The 25,525-nt window shown below is 45.5% G+C and overlaps 2 protein-coding genes across 2 annotated transcripts; one reads left to right on the top strand and one right to left on the bottom strand.

Moving 5' to 3' along the window:
* The first annotated feature begins 8,795 nt into the window (after window positions 1–8,795).
* Window positions 8,796–10,188, top strand: LOC120658791. Its single transcript, XM_039936977.1, has 2 exons — window positions 8,796–8,957; window positions 9,141–10,188. The coding sequence occupies exons 1-2, from the start codon at window positions 8,816–8,818 to the stop codon at window positions 9,830–9,832; spliced, it is 834 nt and encodes a 277-aa protein (XP_039792911.1). The 5' UTR covers window positions 8,796–8,815; the 3' UTR covers window positions 9,833–10,188.
* A 1,762-nt stretch (window positions 10,189–11,950) lies between these two features.
* On the bottom strand, window positions 11,951–16,309 carry LOC120660200. The gene is made up of 5 exons (XM_039938610.1): window positions 15,883–16,309; window positions 14,323–14,473; window positions 13,489–13,709; window positions 12,432–12,605; window positions 11,951–12,333 (listed from the first exon to the last, which is right to left on the bottom strand). Exons 1-5 carry the CDS (start codon window positions 16,084–16,086, stop codon window positions 12,247–12,249), a joined length of 837 nt encoding a protein of 278 aa, XP_039794544.1. The 5' UTR covers window positions 16,087–16,309; the 3' UTR covers window positions 11,951–12,246.
* Window positions 16,310–25,525: the final 9,216 nt, after the last annotated feature.

Genomic DNA, 25,525 nt, shown 5'->3' with positions numbered 1-25,525 from the left:
TTAGTAGCTGGGAGTGAGAGTCGAGTCGAGCTTGTCTCGGGGATCCGTAGTCATCATCGGAGCTCGGTATAAGCTCTTGTATCTTTTTCTTTGACTTTATTAATATAAGTAATCTTCTTTGTTTACTTCGAGTCAGCTTTACTTTCTGCAAGTCATTTACCTTTCCGAGTATGAGTACTTGTCTACGGAAGTAACTTACCTCTAGTCAGTTTAAGTTATGTTTCTTGTTTGTCGGAGCTTGTCTTACGGTTTTCTCGCCCGGACTAGTGAGCTCAAGTTAGCTCACTAGGTTGAGGGGGATTTCTCCTGAAGGCCTCAAGAGAAATCCTAGTACCGAGTGTAGACGCGGTGTTTAAAAGTGTGTTCCACCCCACGGTACCGCAGTGGTAGGCGGTAAGTGGTGACAGCCTTGTCCGTCCTTCGTAGTCCACCACGTTCGGGTGTTTTTATAGCAATAGTTGCCGACTGTTGTCGAACTCCCTTCTGATCCCATTCTGAGTCCTTCTCTGAGGCCACCAAAGTAAGCTCCAGGTTCTCGTCATCAAGGAAGAAGCTTAGGTCTTTTCTAGCGAGGCTAGCTCGGTAGTTTAGAAGTGTATCAGGTGTCCTATCTCGCTCGTTGTCCTCCCATCTGCTACCTCTCTAAAGTACAGTGTAACATCCTGTATTTTTGTACGGAATGTTATACTCCAAAAATACGAGTTTTCAAAAATGTTTTGTGTGCAAGTGTAACTAGCTAGAAATAATTCAAGGTTGAACTCTTTTCCCATCTTAAATTCCTAGTAATTTAAAATCGAATAAATATAAGGGATATAAATGCTAGTGTGACTCATTCGGGGTTAATTCGATCTTTTTGAGTTGCCATGTTTCTTTTTCATTCGGATAAATTTTGATTGAAGTGAGTAGAGTTTAAATTCAATTTGGCCATTCAATTTAAACTCAAAACCCTAACATATACCCACTAACTAAACCTGGACTCTAGACCCATCTAAACCCTAGACCTAGCCCACCCAAACTACATTGCACCGGCACGATTGCAGCCTGGCCCGAACAACCAGCCGACCCAATGGCCAAGGCCATTTTTGGCCCGACAAACCCACGCCCCCGGCCTGCTCCAGCCTGCCGTGGCCTTTCCCCCGCTCGGCCCGATCCGACACGCCGGCCGCCACCAGCCCACTCGCGCGCACCGACCCGATACCGCGCGCCGGCCCAAACCGCCGCCGCACTTCCTCACTCGCGCGCGCGACCCATCACCCGCAAACCCCCGCGGCCCAACTCCCTTCCCTTTACGTTCGCTAGACAAGAGACACTAACGAGCGGGTCCCGCTCATCAGCTTTCTCCTTTCCAGCTACTCCTCTGCTCCCCTGCTTTTTCCTCCCGCACCCAGCGACCGCCGCGCCCCGCTCTGCGAAACGGCCGCGCCTTGCGCCTCACTCCCTGCTGGTCACTGACGCCACAGACTACCACTCGCAGTCGCTGTCGGCCACAACGCCCTGCGCACGCACCCACTCCGCGTCTCAACCCGGCCCGGACACCAAAAATCGCCAGCCTCCGGCTGCGCGGAGCCCTAATTGATGCCGCCTATAAAACCCTCCGACAATGCCTCCAAACCCTAGCCGCCCAAAGCCACCCCTCCCCCCACTCTCCAATTGAGCGTCGCTGCTGCACTAGCAGAACACAGAGGAGCTCAAAAGCCAAGGAAGGGAGCGAAGAGGAGGAAGCCAAGGTGGGAAGGAAGGAGGGGGAGACCGAGCCCCAGCCGTCACGCAAGGAGGAGGTGCGCACCGCCTCGAGCCGTTGCAGCTCCGAGAAGACGATCGCCATCGCCGGACTTCGACCAGGCCGTCGCCCGATCGTCTTCACCGAAGTAGCTACGATCCACGGCACTACACTGCCGCCGCCCGCATCAACCCACCACGGCACCAAGCCTCTGCTGCCTCGAGCCACTGGTAAGCCCGCCACCGCCGCCCTATTTTTCCCTTTTTGATGACCCGTTGCCTGCCGCCGGCCGTTGAGCCCCGATAGCGCCCTAGGACCTTATCGTCGCCCCGCCGTAAACTGCCGCCGTCAGGGCCGAGCATGACGTTGCGCCACGACTAGCCGGACCCCCACTGTCGCGAGCTGCGTCCCGACCTCGCTCACTGTCCAGCTCTATTGAGCACCGCCTTTTTCCCCATAGTCGCTACCACCAGTTCGCCACAATGGCTAGCCCCCACGTCGTCGCCACTGCACCTCCGCATCATGGCCCCGCCGTGGCCGAGCCCGACTTGTGCGCGCAACCATTAGGGCTGAAAGGCCATGACTTGGGTCACCCGCATGCACATTGCACCGGACTCACCCTGTCCAGGCCGTCCACTTGTGCACTGCCTCGCCGTCACCGCCGTCCACCGCCGCACTCACTTGTTCCCCGCCGTCGTCAACATTCCGCGCCAACCGGACCTCGCCGTCGCTGCCACCGAAGATGTGGAGCAGAGGGACGTCGAGGAGGAAGGGCGAACGCTGCCGAAGACCGCCGCCGTCGCCAGGAAGAAGACCGCCGCCCCCACCGTTGACACAGCGCTCTGCCACACACACGCGCACACATACCTCCATGTTGCACTGGATCGACCCTGCCACACCGGATCCACCCTCCCGCTAACACTTGGGGCCCAGATGTCAGCGGCGGGGAGAAACCCTGCCCATGGGCCCCATTCACCAGTGTAAGAGAGAGGGAGAAGCCAGTTGGGCCGTGGCCTGTCTACTTTCGGCCCACAAAAGCGCGACTTGTGTCGCTTTACAACGTGAGCCGCTCTGTTGGCTCGTGGGCCAAGCCGAGTCAGGCCGCAGACCCCGAGCCGGCCTTCCTTCTTTCCGGCCTGTTTAGCCAAGTCGATCCAAGCTGAGCCTACTAACCCGAGCCGAGCCGGCCTGTTGTCGCCGAGCCGGCCTTTCTTCCTTTAGCCGAGCCGAGCCAATGCTTTTGGGCCACCCGAGCTGACCCAACCCCTTGAGCCCAATAACCTTAGATTCCTTTTCTTTTCCTTTTTCTTTTTCCCAGCCGGACTGACCTACGGGTCCCACATGTCAGCCTCTGTCATGAGGCTGACAGGTGGGGCCACTGACCCTGGACCCCACTAACCAGTTGACTAGGTCAACATTGACCTGGTCAATGCTTACGTCAGCATTGACCGCCCCCCTTGCTGACGTCAGCATAGACCGCCCCCCTTGCTGACATCATGCTGACGTCAGCATGACATGTGGCATGCCCAGGGGCTTCCACGTGTCAGCCTGTCTGTTCTTCTTTTTCCGAAATTCATTTATCATTTTCAGAAATAGTTTTTAACCTCAAAAATTCATAATAAATCCATTTTAACTCCAAAAATTATGAAACTAGTTTCATAATTTTTCTAAAAACATGATCTACATGTTAGAATAGGTTTTGGGTGCTATTTGAGTTTTATTTGAGAAGTTGGTGCATATTTGCACTTTGGCCCCTACATTTATGTGTATTTACGAATAGGTCCCTATTGCTGAGAAGTCAAGCGACGTCCCGGACGAAGAGAAGACCTCGGGGGGCCCAGGAGGACTATGAAGACACGCCAGGTTCATGCCCATCAACGATCTGAAATCCCAGTAGACATTGCTTGCTAGAATTGTCATCGCTTTTATACTGTTGATGAGATGAACCTGCATGCCCTTCTTTTTTACCCAACCTCCTTGATCTCCTACTCATACCATGTTGAATGGTTGAGATACTTGCATGTGTTCATGTGGGATATATATGATGATAGTCTGGGCGTGAGTGGAGATCCACCTCAGAGGCGTTGGTGACTAGGACTTTAGCTGGGGGTGAGCGATTTAACCTGATCTTCGGATCAGGGGTTGGGGGAGTGTGTTGGGCATGCCCTGGACTGAGGAAGTATGTTGGCACATCCCGTGGAGCACCTGTGGCGAGAGCATGTTTTCCCTCGGCGAAACCCTTCCTTCGGGAAGACATGGCGCACTGGAGGAGTATAGGGGCGAGACCTGTGATGGGTGCCCATCGCGAACTGCTGTGGCAGATACGCATACGTGACAAAGATGCTTGTGCCGGCGTATAAGGAACCGGTTGGGGTAACTATGATTAGTGGGACTATGTAAATGTGCACACCACTTATCCTCTATGCGGAAGGATCCGGTCCGAAGCTAGCAAGTGTGGCACCAAGCCTATAGGAGGATAGGGTATCAGTGTAGGGGGAGGAGGTGTTGACCTCACGTTCCCCAAGTCGCATGTTAGGCTTCACAGTCCTGGGACAATCTCCTGTGGGAGGACGCGCCCATACCCGGGAAAACAGGATGGTCCCATGGCTACTAGTTCTCATTCTGTTATCGCCATAAATTAACAGGGTTAATTTATGGGCCGAAATCAAGATGGGCTTAAGGCAGAAGACTGAAGAAGACTTGTAAATCGGCTCCTGCGTGAGCATCTGGGCCACATGGGCCATGTATCTTTAGATTTAGTTCAAGGTTAGAGATAGAGTCCGATCGGGACAAGATTAGTTTAGATTGTTTCCCAAGTCTCCGGACTATAAATATGTATCCTTTGTTATTCATAAAGGAGAGCATCATCACGTCTCGCAAACAACAACTCTCGGCGCATCGCCACCCCTAATCCTATGGTTTCATCCAAGTAAGTGCCATGCTGCCCTGATCGCTTCTTGCGATCAGGGCGGTATTGTTCTTGCTTCTACCTTGGTGTTACTCAGTACTGAAGCGTTTTTGATGGCGAGTAGTACTAGTTATCCTGATGTTCGTAGCATGGCTTTTAGTAGATCTGTTGTGCTTCGTTGCTTATCATCTACGAATATCATGTTGTCTCTGTGCAGTCACGTTTCAATCTCATGCTAGTTCTTGTCGCATAGAATTAGTTGCACAGAGGCAACACCCTGCTTCTTTTATGTCTAGTAGATCTGATCTGTTATGGTTTGCTCTTATTCTTAAGAGTTGGTGTAATATCTGCTAGGTTAGGCCTTGCAAACGGATTGGATGATCCGGTGGTGTAATAGATGCTTTATCTTAGCCCAGATAGGGATTGTTCTGGGAATCGGCTCTTGCTAGTTCTTAGGCCTCTATTTTGGGTTGTGGTTTAGTTGTCTGTTATGTTCATTAGGCCTAGTCACGTGTAGGATGTTCCGATCTAGCAGTGAAGCTGTTACCATCAGTGGATTAGATCAATTAGATTTAATTGAAGCAGTTTTATAGTTATTTGCTTTATTTATCATATCTGGATACAATCAGATCCCATCTGACACCGGGACTCGATCGGCTCTTTAAAGCCGATGCAAGAGTCGTCCCGGGGAGCCGACCACGGCTCGGACTTACGTTTACACGTGTCTTTGTATGCAGGAAACTGTTCGGAGCACGTCTGCACCCTCCTGATCAGGGTATAGGTCAGGTGGCACGCCCGATTTTCACACATCCTCCGGGCGCGTGACGGAATTGCGGGCCGTCGACGAGGGAGCAGTGCCTGCCAGCGCCCCAGCAACCTCCCGGCTCTTCGTGTTGCCCGTCGTTGCTCGCCGGTGGGTTTCGACTGACTCGTATTGACCGGTGTCTCGTCGTCAATTGGTTTGATCCCGGCTGACTTCGATTCGAGTGGGTACAGGTGTACAAGCTCTGCAGAGTTAAAACTGTACGTATGGGCGCGTACTCTGTCATGTACGACCCTACTTTTCTATTACTTCCATTAGTTAGCTTTCCCAGAGAGATTTCTACCTCCCTCTAGTCTTTTTACCTGCTTGGATAAGTAGTTGAGGTACGAGGAGTGGGAGTTCTCGTACCGACTTGGAGAGATAGGCTTAGTTTGGAGATGAGAAGTTGACCGGGAGTCAGGGATGCCTGAATGGCCCGCGTCAGGAGATTTGGCGGGTACTATGTTTTTGCTGCTGCAGCAGCTCAGGAAACCCTAGCCTTATCCTTGTCTACTCTTTTATACCCGTGCATTCCACTTAAAAGCTGCATGCGAATGGTGATGTGAGCCTATTCCGTCCTTGGGGATAGTTTGCTAGATGCAGGTTCTGATTCCGTTTCAACGCTCAAGCTAGACAACGATGAAGGATGCTAAGGACGGTTCGTGCTATGCTCAAGTTGCCTGTGGAGGAGTGAAGCCTGAAGATGAAGGATGCCCAGAAGGCTAACTACGCTTCCGAGTTCTGTTTGTTTTCCTCTAGCCCAAGGGGCTTGTACTCTGATATTCGTACTGCAAATCCTCTAGATTATGTGTAATTAAACCCATGTAATGACTTCAATCGATAAGTACGACTGTGATATGTAATTGAAATGAGTTCTGTATGTGATAGCTACTGATCCAGGGACTATCACGACGATATTGGGAGTCGGGTTCTCCTTTTGGAAACTAGGTTCATTTCATATAGTCTCATGTGTCAAATGGTCATTGCCTGTCCATTTATCTTATCAATTTATCTGGCTTACCCCTGTTGAATTAGTCGGTCGATATAATCAGTAAAGGTTGTCACTACGATTTACGATATATTTTACTATAGTGCTTCCCTGAGGATTTTCACAATACTCCGGAATACTCCATGGTGAAGTGCTACACCTCTGATTCTGTGCACTTGCGGAATACCATTTCATATTGACCATAAGAGACAGCAACAACCACCTGCAGGCTACCTCTACAAATCATGGGATAATACAACAACCAAAGAGGTAAAAGCTAGTCTTGGCTAAGAACATCTGTCTTTATCAGAAGTCTTAGACTAGAATCACCCACTAATACTAACAGACACTCGATCCAGTAAACAGCTAGGAACTAGGAGTAAGCTTAAATTAAGTTAATGAAACACATAAGAAATCACGAATACTTACTCTAATTGATAAGCATCCATTGAGGTACAAATAATCAATTTGATTTGCAATGAGCAAGCTCAATATCCAATATTTTCTTCATAGAAAGTTTCATGTATGTTTGAAATGGTTTCATGTCACCTCTATGATCAATTATTGTTCTTCTCATAATTATCTAAAATTTGTGTTGTAGGTCGGGCAAGATTAATTAATTTTGATAAGATAGCTAGATGTTAGTTTAGAGAACTCATGCATATGCAATAATTACTTAAACGTAAAGCCTCAGCCTTGCTGAGCCCTCTTTGCATAATCCTCGTTTATATAATTATATAAGTCTTGCTAGTACCTATGTACTCATGACTCACGTTGCTTTTAACCTAAGTTCAGGTGAGTCGGAAGTTATGTCTGACCACATGTATCTCACCAATCCTTGTGCGGGGGAGGGGTAGGTCGTTGTGGCCGCAATAGAGCCCTTGAGCAAGATGCATTACTTTATCACGCTTTTGTTATTTTATGAGCTGCACACCTAAACTTTCGTGAGAGCATGTCCAAACACTACACTTTAATTTCATATGTCTTCTAATATCATTCGTGACCTCAAGGCTTTGTAATTGGAGATTGAACCTTTTAATTTCAGATTTGATCTTTCCTTGTCATGAACTTGTAACCTTTGTTCACATACAGGCCGTTTACACCATTTACATGGCGTGCAAATGCTACTCGATGGGTAGCCATGTAGGCCGATTAACCGTGTAAAACCGTGAAAAGTCATTTCGACTGTTTAAAAGATGTTTAAACGGCCATGTACACCGACTTTTTGCTAAATGATAGGTGATCGACCATCCACTATTTAATGTTTAGGCTAAACCTTATTGCTGAATCTTGTATTTTGTAAAATTGCTCTCTATGGTTTATATCATTTTAGGTGAATGGCGTGTCAATTGTCGAATCCTCTAGATGTGGCCTGGGCTAGCACGTGGTACGTCCTTAATCGAATATGTGCTAACTCTCATCTCAAGAATGATGATCAGCGGTTTTTTTAAAAACAGTGTCAAATTGGCGGTTCTTATAGAAGACTTATGGTGTGACTGGAGGAGGCGGATGATGATTGTTTCGTATTATGTCTACAAGAGTGCAAGGGTATAAAAAGGGTGATAGGAGCAATGATCTAAGAGACCAAGGGAGCGATGACACCGATGTCTGTATAGAAAATGGCCAGCAGCATAGGAGGGTTCGATTTTGGTGGTTGGGATTTAGTTTTAACGCATGTATCACTGAATTTTAAGTTGATGACTAAATCAGAGATGACGCAGACCGAGGGAAGCACAAGGAGAAAAGAACGGAATGAAAGGGCACTATTGTCTTTTTCCACACTAGTTATCAACCGTTTTCAGCCATAGCAAAGTAGCAGAGAAATTGGCACGAATAGAAGAGAAAAGTAAAACTAGTGATATAGTTCCACCTCCCGGTGGTCCGCAAAAAATTCTCTCATTTGATAAAAATCATATATTCATGTAGCATGTTAGTGATCAATAGATGAGAGTGGGTAAAAAGGTAGATCCTCGTAGTGAATCTATATGTGAATTTGCGTTCAAAAATGAATCTAGATGTGAATTAGAAGCACGGAAGCCGTGTTAGAAAATAAGAATTCACATTATCTGGACCGTTCGGGTTTCATCAAATCCGATCATTTTTGGAACGGATGTGTACTCTCCACTGCAAAATGGGCCCATCCCAACGTAAGGCAGCGTACGGGTCCAGAACAGTGGACCCAATTGACACTAATCACGATCCCCTGTGCGACATCCCCTCAGCCGTTGGATCCGACGATCAGACGGTGCAGAATCCCACGTGACAAGCACCGCCCTTCGTCGCCCCGTCAGCAGCCCACCCCAAGCCGCGGGCTCGCCGGCCGGGCGCCAATTAAGAGCGCCCCCCCCCCCCCCCCCCCCCCCTCTCTGCGCAGAGCTGGGGCGCACCACCGCCGAAATGCCTTTCCTGAGACCCCTGGGCGGCAACGATGCCGACGACTTCTACTTCGGCTACGACGCCGGGTACCACCGCAGCAGCGGCGGTGCGGGCAAGAGCGCCAAGAAGGAGAAGGGCTTCCTCTCCTGCCTCCCCTGCTGTAATTGACCCTCTCTCTGGGCTTCAGTCTCTGCGTTCTTGACGCTCTTGATTTCTCGTGGATATTCTTGGCCCCAGATCAATCCCGGTCTTCTTGCTGTTCTTTTTAATTTTCCTCTCCACTAGAATCTTTGATTCGTCGTCTTTCTCTCCTATGTTCTTCAGCGCCCGGCGCCGTGGACCCGACGGCGCACCGCCGCGGACCCGACGGCACACCGCCGCCTGCTGTCTTCCGACTCCAGCGACAGTGACAACGCGGCCGCCATGGACGTCACTGCCGATCTCGCCCGCCTCCGCGCGCGCTACTCCCGCCTGGCCGCTGGCCCACCCGTCCGCCCCCGCGAAGTCCCCGCCCTGATGGCGCGCCCCGACGACCCGGCGCTGGCCGTGTCCGCGCTCTCCTGGCTCGGCGGGGACCTCCGCCCGTCCTGCATGCTCCTGGCCCTGCTGCCCGCGCTGTTCCCGTCCCTCCCGGCCCACGCCCGCCATGCGCTTGCCGCCGCGGTCCGCCGCCTCAGCGCCCGCGAGGCTGCGCTCGATGGCGAGGTCGCCGAGTACCAGTCCACCTACGCCATGAAGGTGGCGTGCGAGAAGTCCAAGGAAGGCGTCGCCGAGACGACCGCCGAGGAGATGTGCAAGATGGCGCGCGCCGCCCGGCGGGCAGACAAGCTGCGGTGGCGCGCCGTGGAGGCTGCCGTCAAGGAGGTCCTCGCACCGGCGCAGGCCAGGGAATTCCTCAAGGCCGTCGAGGACGTGGCGGGCAAGGTGGCGCAGCACGGCACCCGGTGGCACGCGCGCGCCGGGACGCTCACGGTGCCTGTCGAGGCGCTCGAACGCGTGCGCGCCAACGCCAGGGCCGCTACGGACGATGCCTGGTGAGGTGACCTCTGATTGTGATATTTTGCTTCAGGCAGACATCTTCTTGTGTTGTGATCATGGGGATTCGTTCGTCAATGAGAACTAGAATTTTTCCAGCTTAGGATGATTCGGATTGCATCGGGCAGGACGATCAAATGTACCTTGGCATGGTCTACGTTCAGTCACTAGAAGGTTAACTAGATATACTCCTGACTCCTCGCATTGGAATTGTGAAATGCTTTAGTTGCTTCAGACATGTTCTGTCATTTGTTTTTGTACTTTTGAGGATGCAGTCCGAGTCTGCACCGTTAGCTATCACAAATTCAGCAATGAGTAGTGCCAGTTGCTGAACGTCTTTAGGAGGAGCGTGTCAAGGTTCTGACAAGGTTTTTCTTGCAATCAAACTTTCCTGCAGTCTAGTAAATGATTTTGAATCCCTTCTCTATATTTGTTGTTGGAACCAGTCACTCGTTCTTGGCACAAAAAATTTTGATCGCTTGGGGCTTAGATCGCTGCATGGCCAGCGAGCTGCCTGCCAGATTTCGAACCAAACAGCCCCTAATTAATGCCTGGTATTTCTATTGCCCAGTTCATGGAGTGGTTCCTGTTGTTCTGACAAATTTCTTTGGCACAATCTGAAATGTTTTCAAGTTTCGACTGAGCAATAATAATACTTTGCTGACTTTGGTTATTTTTGGCCATTTATTTCTGCATTTCTAGGTTAATTCCATCTCAATTGGCCTTTTCTTATTATACCTTTTCTGAGTGCGGATTGTTCCTGGTTTAGGACTCAAATCAACTATGCACGAACAACAAATCTGCAAAAAAATGACCAATAATTTACGGTTTCGCGTACGAACATGCTTGCATTCCATAGTGAACTAATACCGTTTTCCCACACACAGGAGACTGATATTTAATTTATCAAAGATCATTTACTAGGCACAAATCTTAATGATATTGTTGTGCCATTCTGACAAGAGTTCTTCGATTTCTTAGATGTGATTCTATGCAGGGTTAACCAAACCGGTGGGAACCGGTCCAGTTTGACCGGTTACCGGTCAAACCGGTCCGGCCCGGTTTCGGTTTGGGCCGGTACCAAACCGGCCTAAATTCAAAATTCAAATTTGAATTCAAAAAAATGAAAAATTCTCAAAAAATTCCTAAAAATACTTCAAGGTGCGACGAATGTAATGGTGTCAAATTTTCTCAAAAATTCATCCATTTAGTATAGTTTGCGGGCATATGAAGTTAAATCAAAAAAGGAAAAAATGAGCCGGCCCATTAAGGCCCACCGTATATGGCGACCGGTAAACCGGTCAAACCGGGAAATTACTTTTAAACCATCGGATTTTTTGGTTAAAATACCGGTAACCGGTCAGACCGGACCAGTAAACCGATCATACCGGTCGGTATACCAGTTGGAACCGGTTACACATGTGCTTTTGAATTTGGATTTGAATTTAACCGGTTTCCACCGGTTTCCAGTCAAACCGGTCCGGTAAACCACTACCGGAGGGCGGCGGTTTGACCGGACCGGTCGGTTTTGTAAACCTTGATTCTATACTATATTTTCTATTTGCCAAACAGGACTGTGATATGTAAGCCATAATGGCTTTCTCTTTCCTCTGGTGTTGTAGAGTAAATGCCAGTAAACAACTAATAACTCTGGATCATATTTCATCAAGTTCCTACAGGTAAATTTACTTTTGAAGCACTTAAGCTATCTTCAATATAATCATTATCATCATCATCTAACATATCTACCACGAGACAGCTGGGCCAGATGCCAAAAATGGAACGCTGGAATTTTGAAGTTCTGAAGAAACTCTAATGATTTCCCGAAATTCCAAATGTAAACAAGATTTACGTTTTATATTTCAAAATTATCTAACGTGACAGTGACAGCATATAAATTGAACTCGACATATAAATGATAAGGCAAGGCGCCATGTCACGTTAAAAAGCCATCAGGTTATTTGCTACGCCTGAAACATTCAAGCACCAGGTCACACGCCTCCAGCAACGAATACCCCAAACTGAGGCAAACCGGGAAAAAAATCCGAGTAACTCTCACTTACTCGGGCGAGAATTTCTTGTCATCAGCATCAACTAAATTTCGGGCAAAACTAACGCACATCTGGGTATAAAAGCCCTTTTCTCTTTTCTCTAAATTGATGACGTAGCAATATCGGTTGTTCGACAAACAGTATGCCAACGTTGAGCTATTTGCTCTCCCAGCTCCGAACTGCACGGCAGCAGCACGCCAACATATGGCATACATTTACACTGATATACAACATAAATTAAGCTATGTCATCAGTTGGCTATATATGTTAAATACTTAAATATAGGCCAACAACAAGACATGCCAACCGAAAGGCTGAAATGCCATATCCTTATGCTATGGAAACCCAGTTCAGGTTTCCACTTATTCAGAAAATGTCACGGTGGAAATGCCCCGGAATCGAGCTGCCTTGCTGTGCCTGCCTGAGGTGCATGGACAAGGCATAGTTGTTTACCTGAAAAAAGGGAGAGGGGGCAAGAAAAGCATAAGCTGCTTTGGCGCCCGAAGGAGAAAGGATCGATGAAAAAGAATAATAGAACAAAGGTGGTGTACCTCAAGGCTTCTAACTTGTTCCTGGTACTGAACAACCAACTGCTTAAGTTGCTGAAGCTCCTGGCTTCTCGCATCTTGTTCTTTTTGGCGCTCATGCTGTATAGCAAATGCTTTCTTCAGAATAGTGTTCTCCCTAATAACAGCTTCAAATTGTTCCTTGCAAACTGAATTTTCCTGTTTAAATGCAAGAACATCAACTCTCATCTTGTGCCTTCTAAACAGTAAACAAAAAACTAAATGAAACAGAACAATGCAAGTTCAATAAATTGCACCTGTATGCACCTTGAATAAGTAAAATCAATCATGTGAATCAATAAATATTTATGAGAATCAATTCTGAATACTCAATTCTTTGGTAACCCAGATAGTTATAAACTTGGCCCTCGGGCACACTGGAATATTTGAAAAATACTTGGTATGATGATTTATCAAGTTTGCATTCCTTTTTTTACCTAGAAGTTTGAAACAAAAGATTTGGATATGCACTCGGTTTCTCTTCTGATCACCTTTAACACGTATATCACATAAATGACCCAACTGGACACAAAACAAGCAGCACATTGCAAAATGGCACAGAAACTATGACATTGAAGTGGAACAAATCCCTGGCTAGGAACTACTAATGTATTATAATAAAATAAGAAACAAGGAGTGGACATCTAACCCCCAAAAAAAGTAATAACTGAAGAAACTGCTCGAAGAGTACATTTAAGAAAACAATAAGATTGCAATGTACTTTTTTGAGGAAAAAAATTATATCATGTATGTAGGTTCCAACATTTCGAAATGCTAGTCACTTGCACAGAGAAGTAATGACCCTGCTGCAAAGTGGTCTCATAGCATGCCCTATTGACCTTTGCCCCTGGCTCATTCATTTATCCAGATAGTTAGACATGAGCTGAAAAAAGGACAAACTATCCAGTAACCAGAAATTGAAGTTTTAGAAAAACTCAGCACATCTGCAGTTCACGCTGATGACCAGCAAAGGCAACAAGCAGGTACAGGAACACCATCAATGACAAAGATTGCTTGAAAACAAGGAGGGGAAGTCAACTACCTTGTGGAAACTTTGATGTGCTTCTGCACCAATACGAGAGGTCATGGCCCTCTCAAAAACCTCGAGTACTCTGGAAGCACGTGCCTTTGCATCATCCGTGTTACAGGCACTCAACATCTCATTCACAAGAATCTCAGACCATTGAGTGCTGCTTGATGGAAGGTTCTCTGCCCAAGGAACACTATCTACAGGTGTAGCAACCTCATTGTCAACCAAAATACCTATAGAATAAAGCAAACTATTAACCCATAGTATCACAAAAAGGATTATTCTCAAATCAAACAAGAATAAATGGACATACAATACATGTAGGGGGTGCAAATCAGCACAAAATCATTTATCTTAATGCATTTTGAATTAAAGAGTTTGATAATGTTTAACATTAAAGCAGATAAATAATTAAATATGCAAGGTATGCATATTTAATACAGATATTTCCAAGTTATTAGCAATTCATTCAACTTGTTTACTAGACTAGTGGAAGATTTACCTTTTCAACCACAAGTGAAAAGCTAACAAAACATTCTAATCAGCATCGATAAAGCATTGTGTAAAGTATATAACTATATACCCTAGTCCGTGAGTAAATCATTCAGTTAGAATCACCCAACCATAGGGTAAGTTGTTAGGTCAGTAAAGCTAAAAACAATACAGCAGATAACAAACAAGTTCATTTCAAATGCCAAATATATCACAAACAAGTGCCAAACATATCAAGCCTGGAGAAATAAAACCAGATGATAAAGAGTATAAAGTTTCAGGAAACATTACACAGACAAAATAAGTAATTGTCAATCACGACAAGAATGATTGCGCTGGACATCAGAAGGTTACCTTCCGTAGGAACTTGATCCTCAGTAGTCATCCCATTGGGATGTTGATACCCAGGACCTCCATCACATTCGGCTTGTGTAGGGAGATTAAGTACGTACTTTGTTGCTAAATCAAAATTGTTTCCACACTCTTCTAGAGCCTTCTCAATGAACTGAAATAACAGAAGCTTGCATGAGGCCTCAAGTTATTGATAAGTCTACAGCCATGCCAACATGGCACGATACGGTTATCCTTCTATTTAAAGTAATGAGACGGGCATCGAGTCAATAAGGGAGAGGCCACAGACATCCAGTCTGACTGGGGTTTCAGTTTCATGTTTCTTTGGGGAGGTAACAGCCAGCTACTTGTATGCATAACCCAATTGATGCATCGGGTTACTAGAACTAGAAGACATACAAACTAATGGAGGCAAACAATAAATACCTAATAAAAGGTGACAAGGTATTGAAACAAACTAAAGCAGCCTAATATAAAAGCAAGTTAATCTCAGAGGCTGTGCAGAAGGGACGAGATGAATAGCAAGCAATAGAACCATGGTCCATGGCATCCTCATATCAGAAACCAAAAAAAAAACATCCTGCAAACAATGTTATCCTAAACGTTAAACGGTAAACAGACGATCACCCTTTGTTTAGCGTGTTTAAACGGTGTTTAACCGGAGTTAAACGACCTAATCGGTTTGGCACCGTAACACTAAAATATACATATTTATGGACATAAATGTCAAAATATGCTAGAAAGTCTACATAGTTGCACATGTGCAAAGTAAGTATTCTACCAAATAATATTTTTTGAAGAAATCTAAATCCCACAACACTTCATATACTTACGATGCTAATTAGTTCAGCATTGATTGTGGTAGTTGTAATCCTCCTATTGACTAAATAAATTAAATGGTCATTTAGCTCATTTAATCACATTTAACTCGACTCCGTAGACGGTTCTTAACGGTTTAAACGGGTTTAAACGGTCCAACTGTTTAATTTGCTGTTTAGGGCCTAAACCACACGGATAACCTCTGCTTACCATTTAAATGTTGTTTAAACACTGTTTAAACAGACTAAATGGCCATTTAGGCGAACAGAGCCTGCAACTGAGATCTGGTCTGCACATTTCACAAAAGTGAAACTCGGAATAATAATTCCAAAATGTGTAAAGGTGCTCATGCAGCGAGAGGAAACAAATCTTAAAATTGTATCCATAACTAAAGGTTTCGTCAAAGCTAACCCATACCATCATAATAAACAGCAAAATCTGCACATTAAAATGCCAGAAACCACTCCAAAGCAGGGACAGCCGAAAACGATGCTAGGTTCCTACGAATCAATTCAAACTAATGACAGACCTTAGCACCCATGCCCAGCACACCTCAAAACAACACGCAGGAGTAGCACTGGCGTCAACGAGCACCGTCGCCTCATCATCGAGTGGGGACCAGCAGGATTTGATTCATGCGTGGCGGCAACGGCGGAAGCTACTACTCTACCGGGAGCTACATGTTACCATTTGAGAAATGCAACGTGGAGCATAGCCTGGACGACATCGGGCGGATCGAATTACCTCGAGGCTCACGGAGGGGAACCTGGCGCGGATCGTGGCCACGAATCCAGGGTCGCCGGCACGCGCCCGTGGCGGCGAGGGGCTCCTGCTGCCGCTGCCGGCGCGGAAGCGGGCGCGCTTGGAGGGCGGAGGGGTGCCCGCGTGCGGGGAGTGCTGCTGCTCCAAGAAGGAGGAGGCCCGCTTCCCGCACACCGCCGCGGACATCCTGTCCGGCGCCGCCGCTCCCCTCTCGGCTCGGGGTCGATGAGGATGCGTGCTAGGATTAGGGTTTCGTGGGAGGGAGGAGCGGGAGCGGTGGCGGCGCAGATGCGAGATGTGGGATGGGTGTGGGATGGATGGAGAAAACAGGAAGGAAGGTTGGAGAGGAGACTAGGGGCGGTTTGGTTGGGTGGCTAACCCCTAACCAGGATTCAAAAGCCACCTAAGTTTATTTGGATGACTTCTCAGACCTTTTTAACCAGGCTCCACCAATATAAAAGAAGTCTGCTAGCTAGGCTTAGCTAGTATGTGGACAAATCGAGCAATTCGGTCTGTTTTACATTGAGTTTACTAAAATAAAAAATTATTTCAAATACACCAAACATTAGTTTAGAGTCCAATAGGGAATTAGGTGCTTTTGTTGCGAGTAATTCCGATATGACTTCGTGGCACAAATTTTTACAATAATTGCACCAGTTCAGCTTATTTTGCATCGAGAGTACTGCTGTAACGAAACAATTTCAAATGCCCCGGAACACTATGAAACATGAGTTTAGGGTCATATGGGCTGGATCGGGTGTGTTCGCTGTTAAAACTTCCGACGCAACTATGTGGCACGGACATTCGCATTAATTGCACAAGTTTAGGCCATTTTGCACCGAGTTTCATGTAGTTATGAAATGGTCCCCAATACACCCAAACACTTTGAAATGCAACCAAACATGAGTTTATGGTATAATGGGGTGGATCAGGTGCGTTCGTTCGAAAAGTTCCGATGCGACTTGGTGGCACGAACTTTTGTATTAATTGCACAAGTTTAGTCCATTTTGCACCGAGTTTCATGCAGTAACAAAATAGTCTCAAATGCACCTAAACACTAGATAACAGAACAAAACATGAGTTTAGGGTCCAATAGGGTGGATGGGGTGCGTTCGTTGCGAAAAAATTCAAACGCAACTTCATGACACTAACTTTTGCATTAATTGCAACAGTTTGACTCGTTTTGCACCGAGTTTCCTGCAGTAAAGAAATGATTCCAAATACACTCAACACACTATGAAACACACTAAAACACTAAAACACGAGTTTAGAGTCAAATGAGGTGGATCGGGTGCATTTGTTGCGAGTAATTCCGATATGATTGTATGGCACAAACTTTTGCATTAATTGCACCAGTTCATCCTATTTTGCACCGAGTTTACTGTTATAACGAAACAATCTCAAATGCACTCGAACACTATGAAACACACTACAACATGAGTTTAGGGTCCAATGTGGATCGGGTGCATTTGTTGCGAATAATTTCGATATGACTTAGTGGCACAAACTTTTGTATCAATTGCATCCGTCCAGCCCATTTTGCACCGAGTTCACTGCCGTAACAAAACAATCCCAAATGAATCACAACACTATGAAATGCGCCAAAACAAGAGTTTAGGATCCTATGAGTTGAATCGGGTGCGCTCGTTGCGGAAAATTCCGACGCGACGTTGTGAAAAGAACTTTTGCATTAATTGCACAAGTTTAGCCCATTTTGTAACGAGTTTCATGCAGTAACAAAATGGTCCCAAGTGCGCCCAAACACTACGAAAGCAACAAAACAAAAGTTTTGGGTCCAATTGAGTGGATCAGATGCGTTTGTTGCGAAAAATTCTGACGCGACTTCGTGACACGATCTTTTGAATTCATTGTACCAGTTCAGCCCATTTTTCACCGAGTTTCACATAGTAATGAAATGGTCCCAAGTGCGCCCAAATACTACGAAATCAACAAAACAAGAGTTTCGGGAGTTTCGGGACCAATTGAGAGGATCGGGTGCGTTCGTTGTAAAAAATTCTGACGCGACTTCGTGGCACGAACTTTTGCAATCATTGCACTAGTTCAGCCCGTTTTGCACCGAGTTTACTGCTATTACGAAACAATCTCAAATGCACTCTAACACTATGAAACGAGCCAAAACATTAGTTTAGGGTTCTATGGGTTGGATCGAGTGTGCTCGTTGCAAAAAATTCGACGCCACTTCGTCGCACGAACTTTCGGATTAATTCCACAAGTTTAGTCTATTTTGCACCGAATTTCATGCAGTTACAAAATAGTCCCAAATGCACCCAAACACTTCAAAATACAACCAGACATGAGTTTAGTGTCCAATGGGTGGATCGGGTGCGTTCGTGGAAAAACATTTCGACACGACTTTGTGGCACGAATTTTGCATTAATTGCACCAGCCCGACCCGTTTTGCACCAAATTTCCTACAATAAACAAATGATTCCAAATACACCCAAACACTGTGAAATGCACCAAAACATGAGTTTAGGGTCCAAAGGGGTGGATCGAGTTCATTTATTGCGAATAATTTCGATATGACTTTGTTGCACGAACTTTCGCATTAATTGCACCAGTCCAGCCCGTTTTGTACCGAGTTTATTGACATAACGAAACAATCCCAAATGAACCCCAAGACAGTGAAATGCGCCAAAACAGGAGTTTAGAATCCTATGGGTTGGATCGTGTGCGCTCATTGTGAAAAAAATCCCGACACCACGTTGTGGCAAGAACTTTTGCATTAATTGCACAAATTTAGACCATTTTGCACCGAGTTTTATGCAGTAACGAAATGGTCCCAAGTGCGCCCAAACACTACGAAAGCAACAAAACAAGAGTTTCGGGTGAGTGGATCAGGTGCGTTCGTTGCGAAAAATTCTGACGCGACTTCGTAACACGAAATTTTGCATTCGTTGCACCAGTTCGGCCCATTTTTCACCGAGTTTCATGCAGTAACGAAATGATTCCAAATGCACCCAAACACTATGAAATGCAGCAAAACATGAGTTTAGGGTCCAATGGGGTGCATCGGGTGCTCTTGTTGCGAGTAATTCTGATATGACTACGTGGCACGAATTTTTGCATTAATTGCACCAGTTCAGCCTGTTTTGCACAGAGTTTACTACTGTAACAAAACAATCCAAAATGCACCCGAACACCATGAAACGGGCCAAAACATGAGTTTAGGGTCCTCTGGGTTGGATCGGGTGTGCTCGCTGCTAAAAATTCGACTCAATTTCGAGGCACGAACTTTCACATTAATTGCACAAGTTTAGGCCATTTTGCACCGAGTTTCATGCAGTTACGAAATGGTCCCCAATGCATCCAAACACTTCGAAATGCAACAAAACATGAGTTTAGGGTCCAATGGGGAGGATCCTTTGGGTGGGATCGTGTGCGCTCGTTGCGAAAAATTCTGACGCGACGTTGTGGCACGAACTTTTGCATTAATTGCACAAGTTTAGGCCATTTTGCATTGAGTTTCATGCAGTAACAAAATGGTCCCAAATGCACCCCAAACACTATGAAATGCAACAAAACAAGAGTTTCAAGTCCAATGGGGTGGATATGGTGCGTTCGTTGCGAAAAATTCTGATGCGACTTCGTGACACGAACTTTAGCATTAATTGCTCCAGTTCAGCCCATTTTTCAACGAGTTTCATGCAGTAACGAAATGGTCCCAAATGTACCCAAACACTACGAAATGCAACAAAACATGAGTTTAGTGTCCAATGCGGTGGATCGGATGTGTTCGTTGCCCAAAATTCCGACGCGACTTTGTGGCACGAACTTTTGCATTATTTGGACCAGTCCAGCCTGATTTGCACCAAGTTTCTTGCAAAAAAGAAATGGTTCCAAATGCACCCAAACACTATGAAATGCACTAAAACATGAGTTTATGATCCAATGGGGTGGATCGGGTGCATTTGTTGTGGGTAGTTCCGATATAACTTCATGGCACGAACTTTTGTGTTAATTGCACCAGTTCAGCCCGTTTTGCACCGAATTTACTGCAATAGCAAAACAATCCCAAATACACTCGAACACTATGAAATACACCAAATATGAGTTTAGGGTCCAATGGGGTGGATCGGGTGCATTTGTTGCGAATAATTCCGATATGACTTTGTGGCACGAACTTTTGCATTAATTGCACTAGTTCAGCCCGTTTTTCACCGAGTTCACTATTGTAACGAAACAATCGCAAACGAACCCCAACACTACGAAACAATCGCAAACGAACCCCAACACTACGAAACGTGCCAAAATAGGAGTTTAGGATCCTATGGGTTGGATCGGGTGCGCTCATTGCGTAAAATTCCGACGCTACGTTGTGGAAAGAACTTTTGCATTAATTGCACAAGTTTAGGCTATTTTGCATCGAGTAATGAATTAAAGAAATGGTCCCAAATGCTCCCAAACACTATGAAACGCAACAAAACATGAGTTTAAGGTCCAATAGAGTGGATCGGATGCAAAAATTCTGACGCGACATCGTGGCACAAGCTTTTGCATTAATTGCACAAGTTTAGCCCATTTTGCACCGAGTTTCATACAATAACAAAATGGTCAAAAATGCACCCAAACACTACAAAACACAACAAAACATGAGTTTAGGGTCCAATGGGGTGGATGAGGTGCGTTCGTTGCGAAAAAATCCCAACGCAACTACATGGCACTAACTTTTGCATTAATTGCAATAGTTCGGTCCGTTTTTCACCGAGTTTCCAGCAGTAAAGAAATAAATCCAAATGCACCCAAACACAATAAAATGCACCAAAACATGAGTTTAGGGTCCAATGGGTTGGATCGGGTGCATTTGTTGTGAGTAATTCCGATATGACTTCACGGCATGAAATTTTGCATTAATTGAACCAGTTCAGCCCGTTTTGCACCGAGTTTACTGGCATAACGAAACCATCCCAAATGCACACAGTTTACTGCCATAACGAAACCATCCCAAATGCACACAAACACTATGAAACACACTGAAACATGAGTTCATGGTCCAATGGGGTGGATCGGGTGCATTTATTGCGAATAATTCCAATATGACTTTGTTGCACGAACTTTTACGTTAATTGCACTAGTTTAGCCCATTTTGCACCAAGTTCATTGCCGTAACGAAACAATAGCCAAATGAACCCCAAAACTATAAAACGCGCCAAAACAGGAGTTTAGGATCCTATGGGTTGGATAGGGTGCACTCGTTGTGAAAAATTCTGACGCGACGTTGTGGCACGAACTTTTGCACTAATTGCACAAGTTTAGCCCATTTTTCACCGAATTTCAAGCAATTACAAAATGGTACCAAATGCACCCAAACACTACAAAACGCAACAAAATATGAGGTTAGGGTCCAATGGGGTGGATCGGGTGCGTTCATTGCGAAAAATTTTGAGGCTACTTTGTGGCACGAACTTTTGCATTAATTGCACCAGTTCGACCCATTTTGCACCGAGTTTCTTTCAGTAAAGAAATAATTCCAAATGCACCCAAACATTATGAAACATACCAAAACATGAGTTTAGAGTCCAATGGGTTGGATCGGGTGCATTGTTGCGAGTAATTCCGATATAATTGCATCGAACAAACTTTTGCATTATTTGCACCAGTTCAGCCTGTTTTGCACAAAGTTTATTGCTGTAACGAAACAATCCCAAATGCACCCGAACACTATGAAACAGGCCCAAACATGAGTTTAGGGTCCTATGGGCTGGATCGATTGTGGCCGCTGCCAAAACTTCCAACGCGACTTCATAGCACGAACATTCGCATTAATCGCACAAGTTTAGGCCATTTTGTACCAAGTTTCATGCAGTTACGAAATGGTCCCCAATGCACCCAAACACTTCGAAACACAACCAAACATGAGTTTAGGGTCCGATGGGGTGGATCGGGTGTGTTTGTTCGAAATCGAATTCGTGGCACAAACTTTTACATTAATTGCACAAGTTTAGCCCATTTTGACTGAGTTTCATGTAGCAACAAAATGGTCCCAAATGCACCCAAACACTACAAAACATAATGAAACATGAGTTTAGGGTCCAATGGGGTGGATGGGGTTGCGTTTGTTGCAAAAAATTCCAACACAACTTCATGGCACTAACGTTTGCATTAATTGCACCAGTTCGGCCCGTTTTGCACCGAGTTTCCTGCAGTAAAGAAATGACTCCAAATGCACCCAAACACTATGAAACGCACCAAAACTTGAGTTTAGGGTCCAATGGGTTGGATCGGGTGCATTTATTGCGAATAATTACAATATGATTCATTGCACGAATGTTTGCATTAATTGCACTAGTTCAGCCTGTTTTGACTTGAGTTCACTGCCGTAACGAAACAATCCCAAATGAACCTAAACACTATAAACCGCGCCAATACAAGAGTTTAGGATCCTATGGGTTGGATAGGGTGTGCTCGTTGCGAAACATTCTGACGCGACGTTGTGGCACGAACTTTTGCACTAATTGCACAAGTTTAGCCCATTTTCACCAAATTTCATGCAATAACAAAATGGTCCTAAATGCACCCAAACAATACAAAACGCAACAAAACATGAGTTTAGGGTCCAATGGGGGTGGAACGGGTGTGTACGTTGCGAAAAATTCCGACGCGACTTGGGTTGGATAGGGTGCGCTCGTTGCCAAAAAATTATGACGCGACATTGTGGCATGATCTTTTGCACTAATGGCACATGTTTAGCCCATTTTTCGCCGAATTTCATGCAGTAACAAAATGGTCCCAAATGCACCCAAGCACTACAAAACACAACAAAACATGAGTTTAGGGTCCAATGGGGTGGATGGGGTGCGTTCGTTGCGAAAAAATTCCAACGCAACTTCATGGCACTAACTTTTGCATTAATTGCACCAGTTCGGACCGTTTTACACCGAGTTTCCTGTAGTAAAGAAATGATTCCTAATGCACCCAAACACTTTGAAACGCACTAAAACATGAGTTTAGGGTCTAACGGGGTGGATCGGGTGCATTTATTGCGAATAATTACAATATGATTCAATGTACGAACTTTTGCATTAATTGCACTAGTTCATCCCATAATGCACTAAGTTCACTGTTGTAACGAAACAATCCCAAATGCACCCAAACACTATGAAACGGGCCAAAACATGAGATTTGGGTCCTATGGCCTGGATAGGGTGTGGCCAGTGCCAAAACTTCCGACGCAACTTTGTGGCACGAACATTCGCATTAATTGCACAAGTTTAGGCCATTTTGCACCAAGTTTCATGTAGTTACGAAATGGTCCCCAATGGACCCAAACACTTCGAAACGCAACCAAACATGAGTTTAGGCTCCAATGGGGTGGATCGGGTGCGTTTGTTCGAAAACTACCGACGCGACTTCGTGGCACGAACTTTTGCATTAATTGCACAAGTTTAGCCCATTTTGACCGAGTTTCATGCAGTAACAAAATGGTCCCAAATGCACCCAAGCACTACAAAACGCAACAAAACATGAGTTTAGGGTCCAATGGGTGGATGGGGTGCGTTTGTTGCGAAAAATTTCAACGCAACTTCATGACACTAACTTTTGCATTAATTGCACCAGTTCGGCCCGTTTTGCATCGAGTTTCCTGCAGTAAAGAAATGATTCCAAATGCACCCAAACACTATGAAACGCACCAAACATGAGTTTAGGGTCCAATGGGTTGGATCGGGTGCATTTGTTGCGAGTAATTCCGATATGACTTCATGGCATGAAATTTTTCATCAATTGAACCAGTTCAGCCCGTTTTGCACCAAGCTTACTACCATAACGAAACCATACCAAATGCACACGAACACTATGAAACACACTGAAACATGAGTTCAGGGTCCAATGGGGTGGATCGGGTGCATTTATTGTGAATAATTCCAATATGACTTTGTTGCACGAACTTTTGCATTAATTGCACTAGTTTAGCCAGTTTTGCACCGAGTTCACTGCCGCAACGAAACAATCCCAAATGAACCCCAAAACTATAAAACGCGCCAAAACAGGAGTTTAGGATCCTATGGGTTGGATAGGGTGCGCTCGTTGCGAAAAATTCTGACGCGACGTTGTGGCACGAACTTTTGCACTAATTGCAAAAGTTTAGCCCATTTTTCACCGAGGTTTAAGTAGTTACAAAATGGTCCCAAATGCACCCAAACACTACAAGATGCAGCAAAACATGAGTTTAGGGTCCAATGGGGTGGATCGGGTGCGTTCGTTGCGAAACATTTCGAGGCTACTTTGTGGCACGAACTTTTGCATTAATCGCACCAGTTCGACCAGTTTTGCACCGAATTTCTTTCAGTAAAGAAATAAGTCCAAATGCACCCAAACACTATGAAACGTACCAAAACATGAGTTTAGAGTCCAATGGGTTGGATCGGGTGCATTGTTGCGAGTAATTCCGATATGATTGCATGGAACAAACTTTTGCATTAATTGCACCAGTTCATCCTGTTTTGCACAAAGTTTATTGCTGTAACAAAACAATCCCAAATGCACCCGAACACTATGAAACGGGCCCACACATGATTTTAGGGTCCGATGGGCTGGATCGATTGTGGCCGCTGCCAAAACTTCCAAGGCGACTTCATAGCACGGACATTCGCATTAATCGCACAAGTTTAGGCCATTTTGCACCAAGTTTCAAGCAGTTACGAAATGGTCCCCAATGCACCCAAACACTTCGAAACACAACCAAACATGAGTTTAGGGTTCGATGGGGTGGATCGGGTGCGTTCGTTCGAAAAATTCTGACGTGACTTCGTGGCACGAACTTTTACATTAATTGCACAAGTTTAGCCCATTTTGACTGAGTTTCATGCAGCAACAAAATGGTCCCAAATGCACCCAAACACTACAAAACACAACATAACATGAGTTTAGGGTACAATGGGGTGGATGGGGTGCGTTTGTTGCAATAAATTCCAACACAACTTCATGGCACTAACTTTTGCATTAATTGCACCAGTTCGGCCCGTTTTGCCCCGAGTTTCCTACAGTAAAGAAATGATTCCAAATGCACCCAAACACTATGAAACGCACCAAAACTTGTGTTTAGGGTCCAATGGATTGGATCGGGTGCATTTATTACGAATAATTGCAATATGATTCATTGCACGAACATTTGCATTAATTGCACTAGTTCAGCCCGTTTTGCACTGAGTTCACTGCCGTAACGAAACAGTCCCAAATGAAGCCCAACACTATAAACCGCGCCAAAACAGGAGCTCAGGATCCTATGGGTTGGATAGGGTGTGCTCGGTGCGAACAATTCTGACGCGACATTGTGGCACAAACTTTTGCACTAATTGCACAAGTTTAGCACATTTTTCACCGAATTTCATGCAATAACAAAATGATCCCAAATGCACCCAAACACTACAAAACGCAACAAAACATGAGTTTAGGGTCCAATGGGGGTGGATCGGGTGAGTTCGTTGCGAAAAATTCCGACGCGACTTGGGTTGGATAGGGTGCGCTCGTTGCGAAAAATTCTGACGCGACATTGTGGCATGAGCTTTTGCACTAATGGCACAAGTTTAGCCCATTTTCACCGAATTTCATGCAGTAACAAAATGGTCCCAAATGCACCCAAACACTACAAAACGCAACAAAACAT

This window comes from Panicum virgatum, chromosome 2N, assembly GCF_016808335.1.
Source record: "Panicum virgatum strain AP13 chromosome 2N, P.virgatum_v5, whole genome shotgun sequence".
Taxonomy (NCBI): domain Eukaryota; kingdom Viridiplantae; phylum Streptophyta; class Magnoliopsida; order Poales; family Poaceae; genus Panicum; species Panicum virgatum.
Note: the sequence above shows the minus strand (reverse complement) of the source record. Positions and strands in the feature narration are given on the sequence as shown.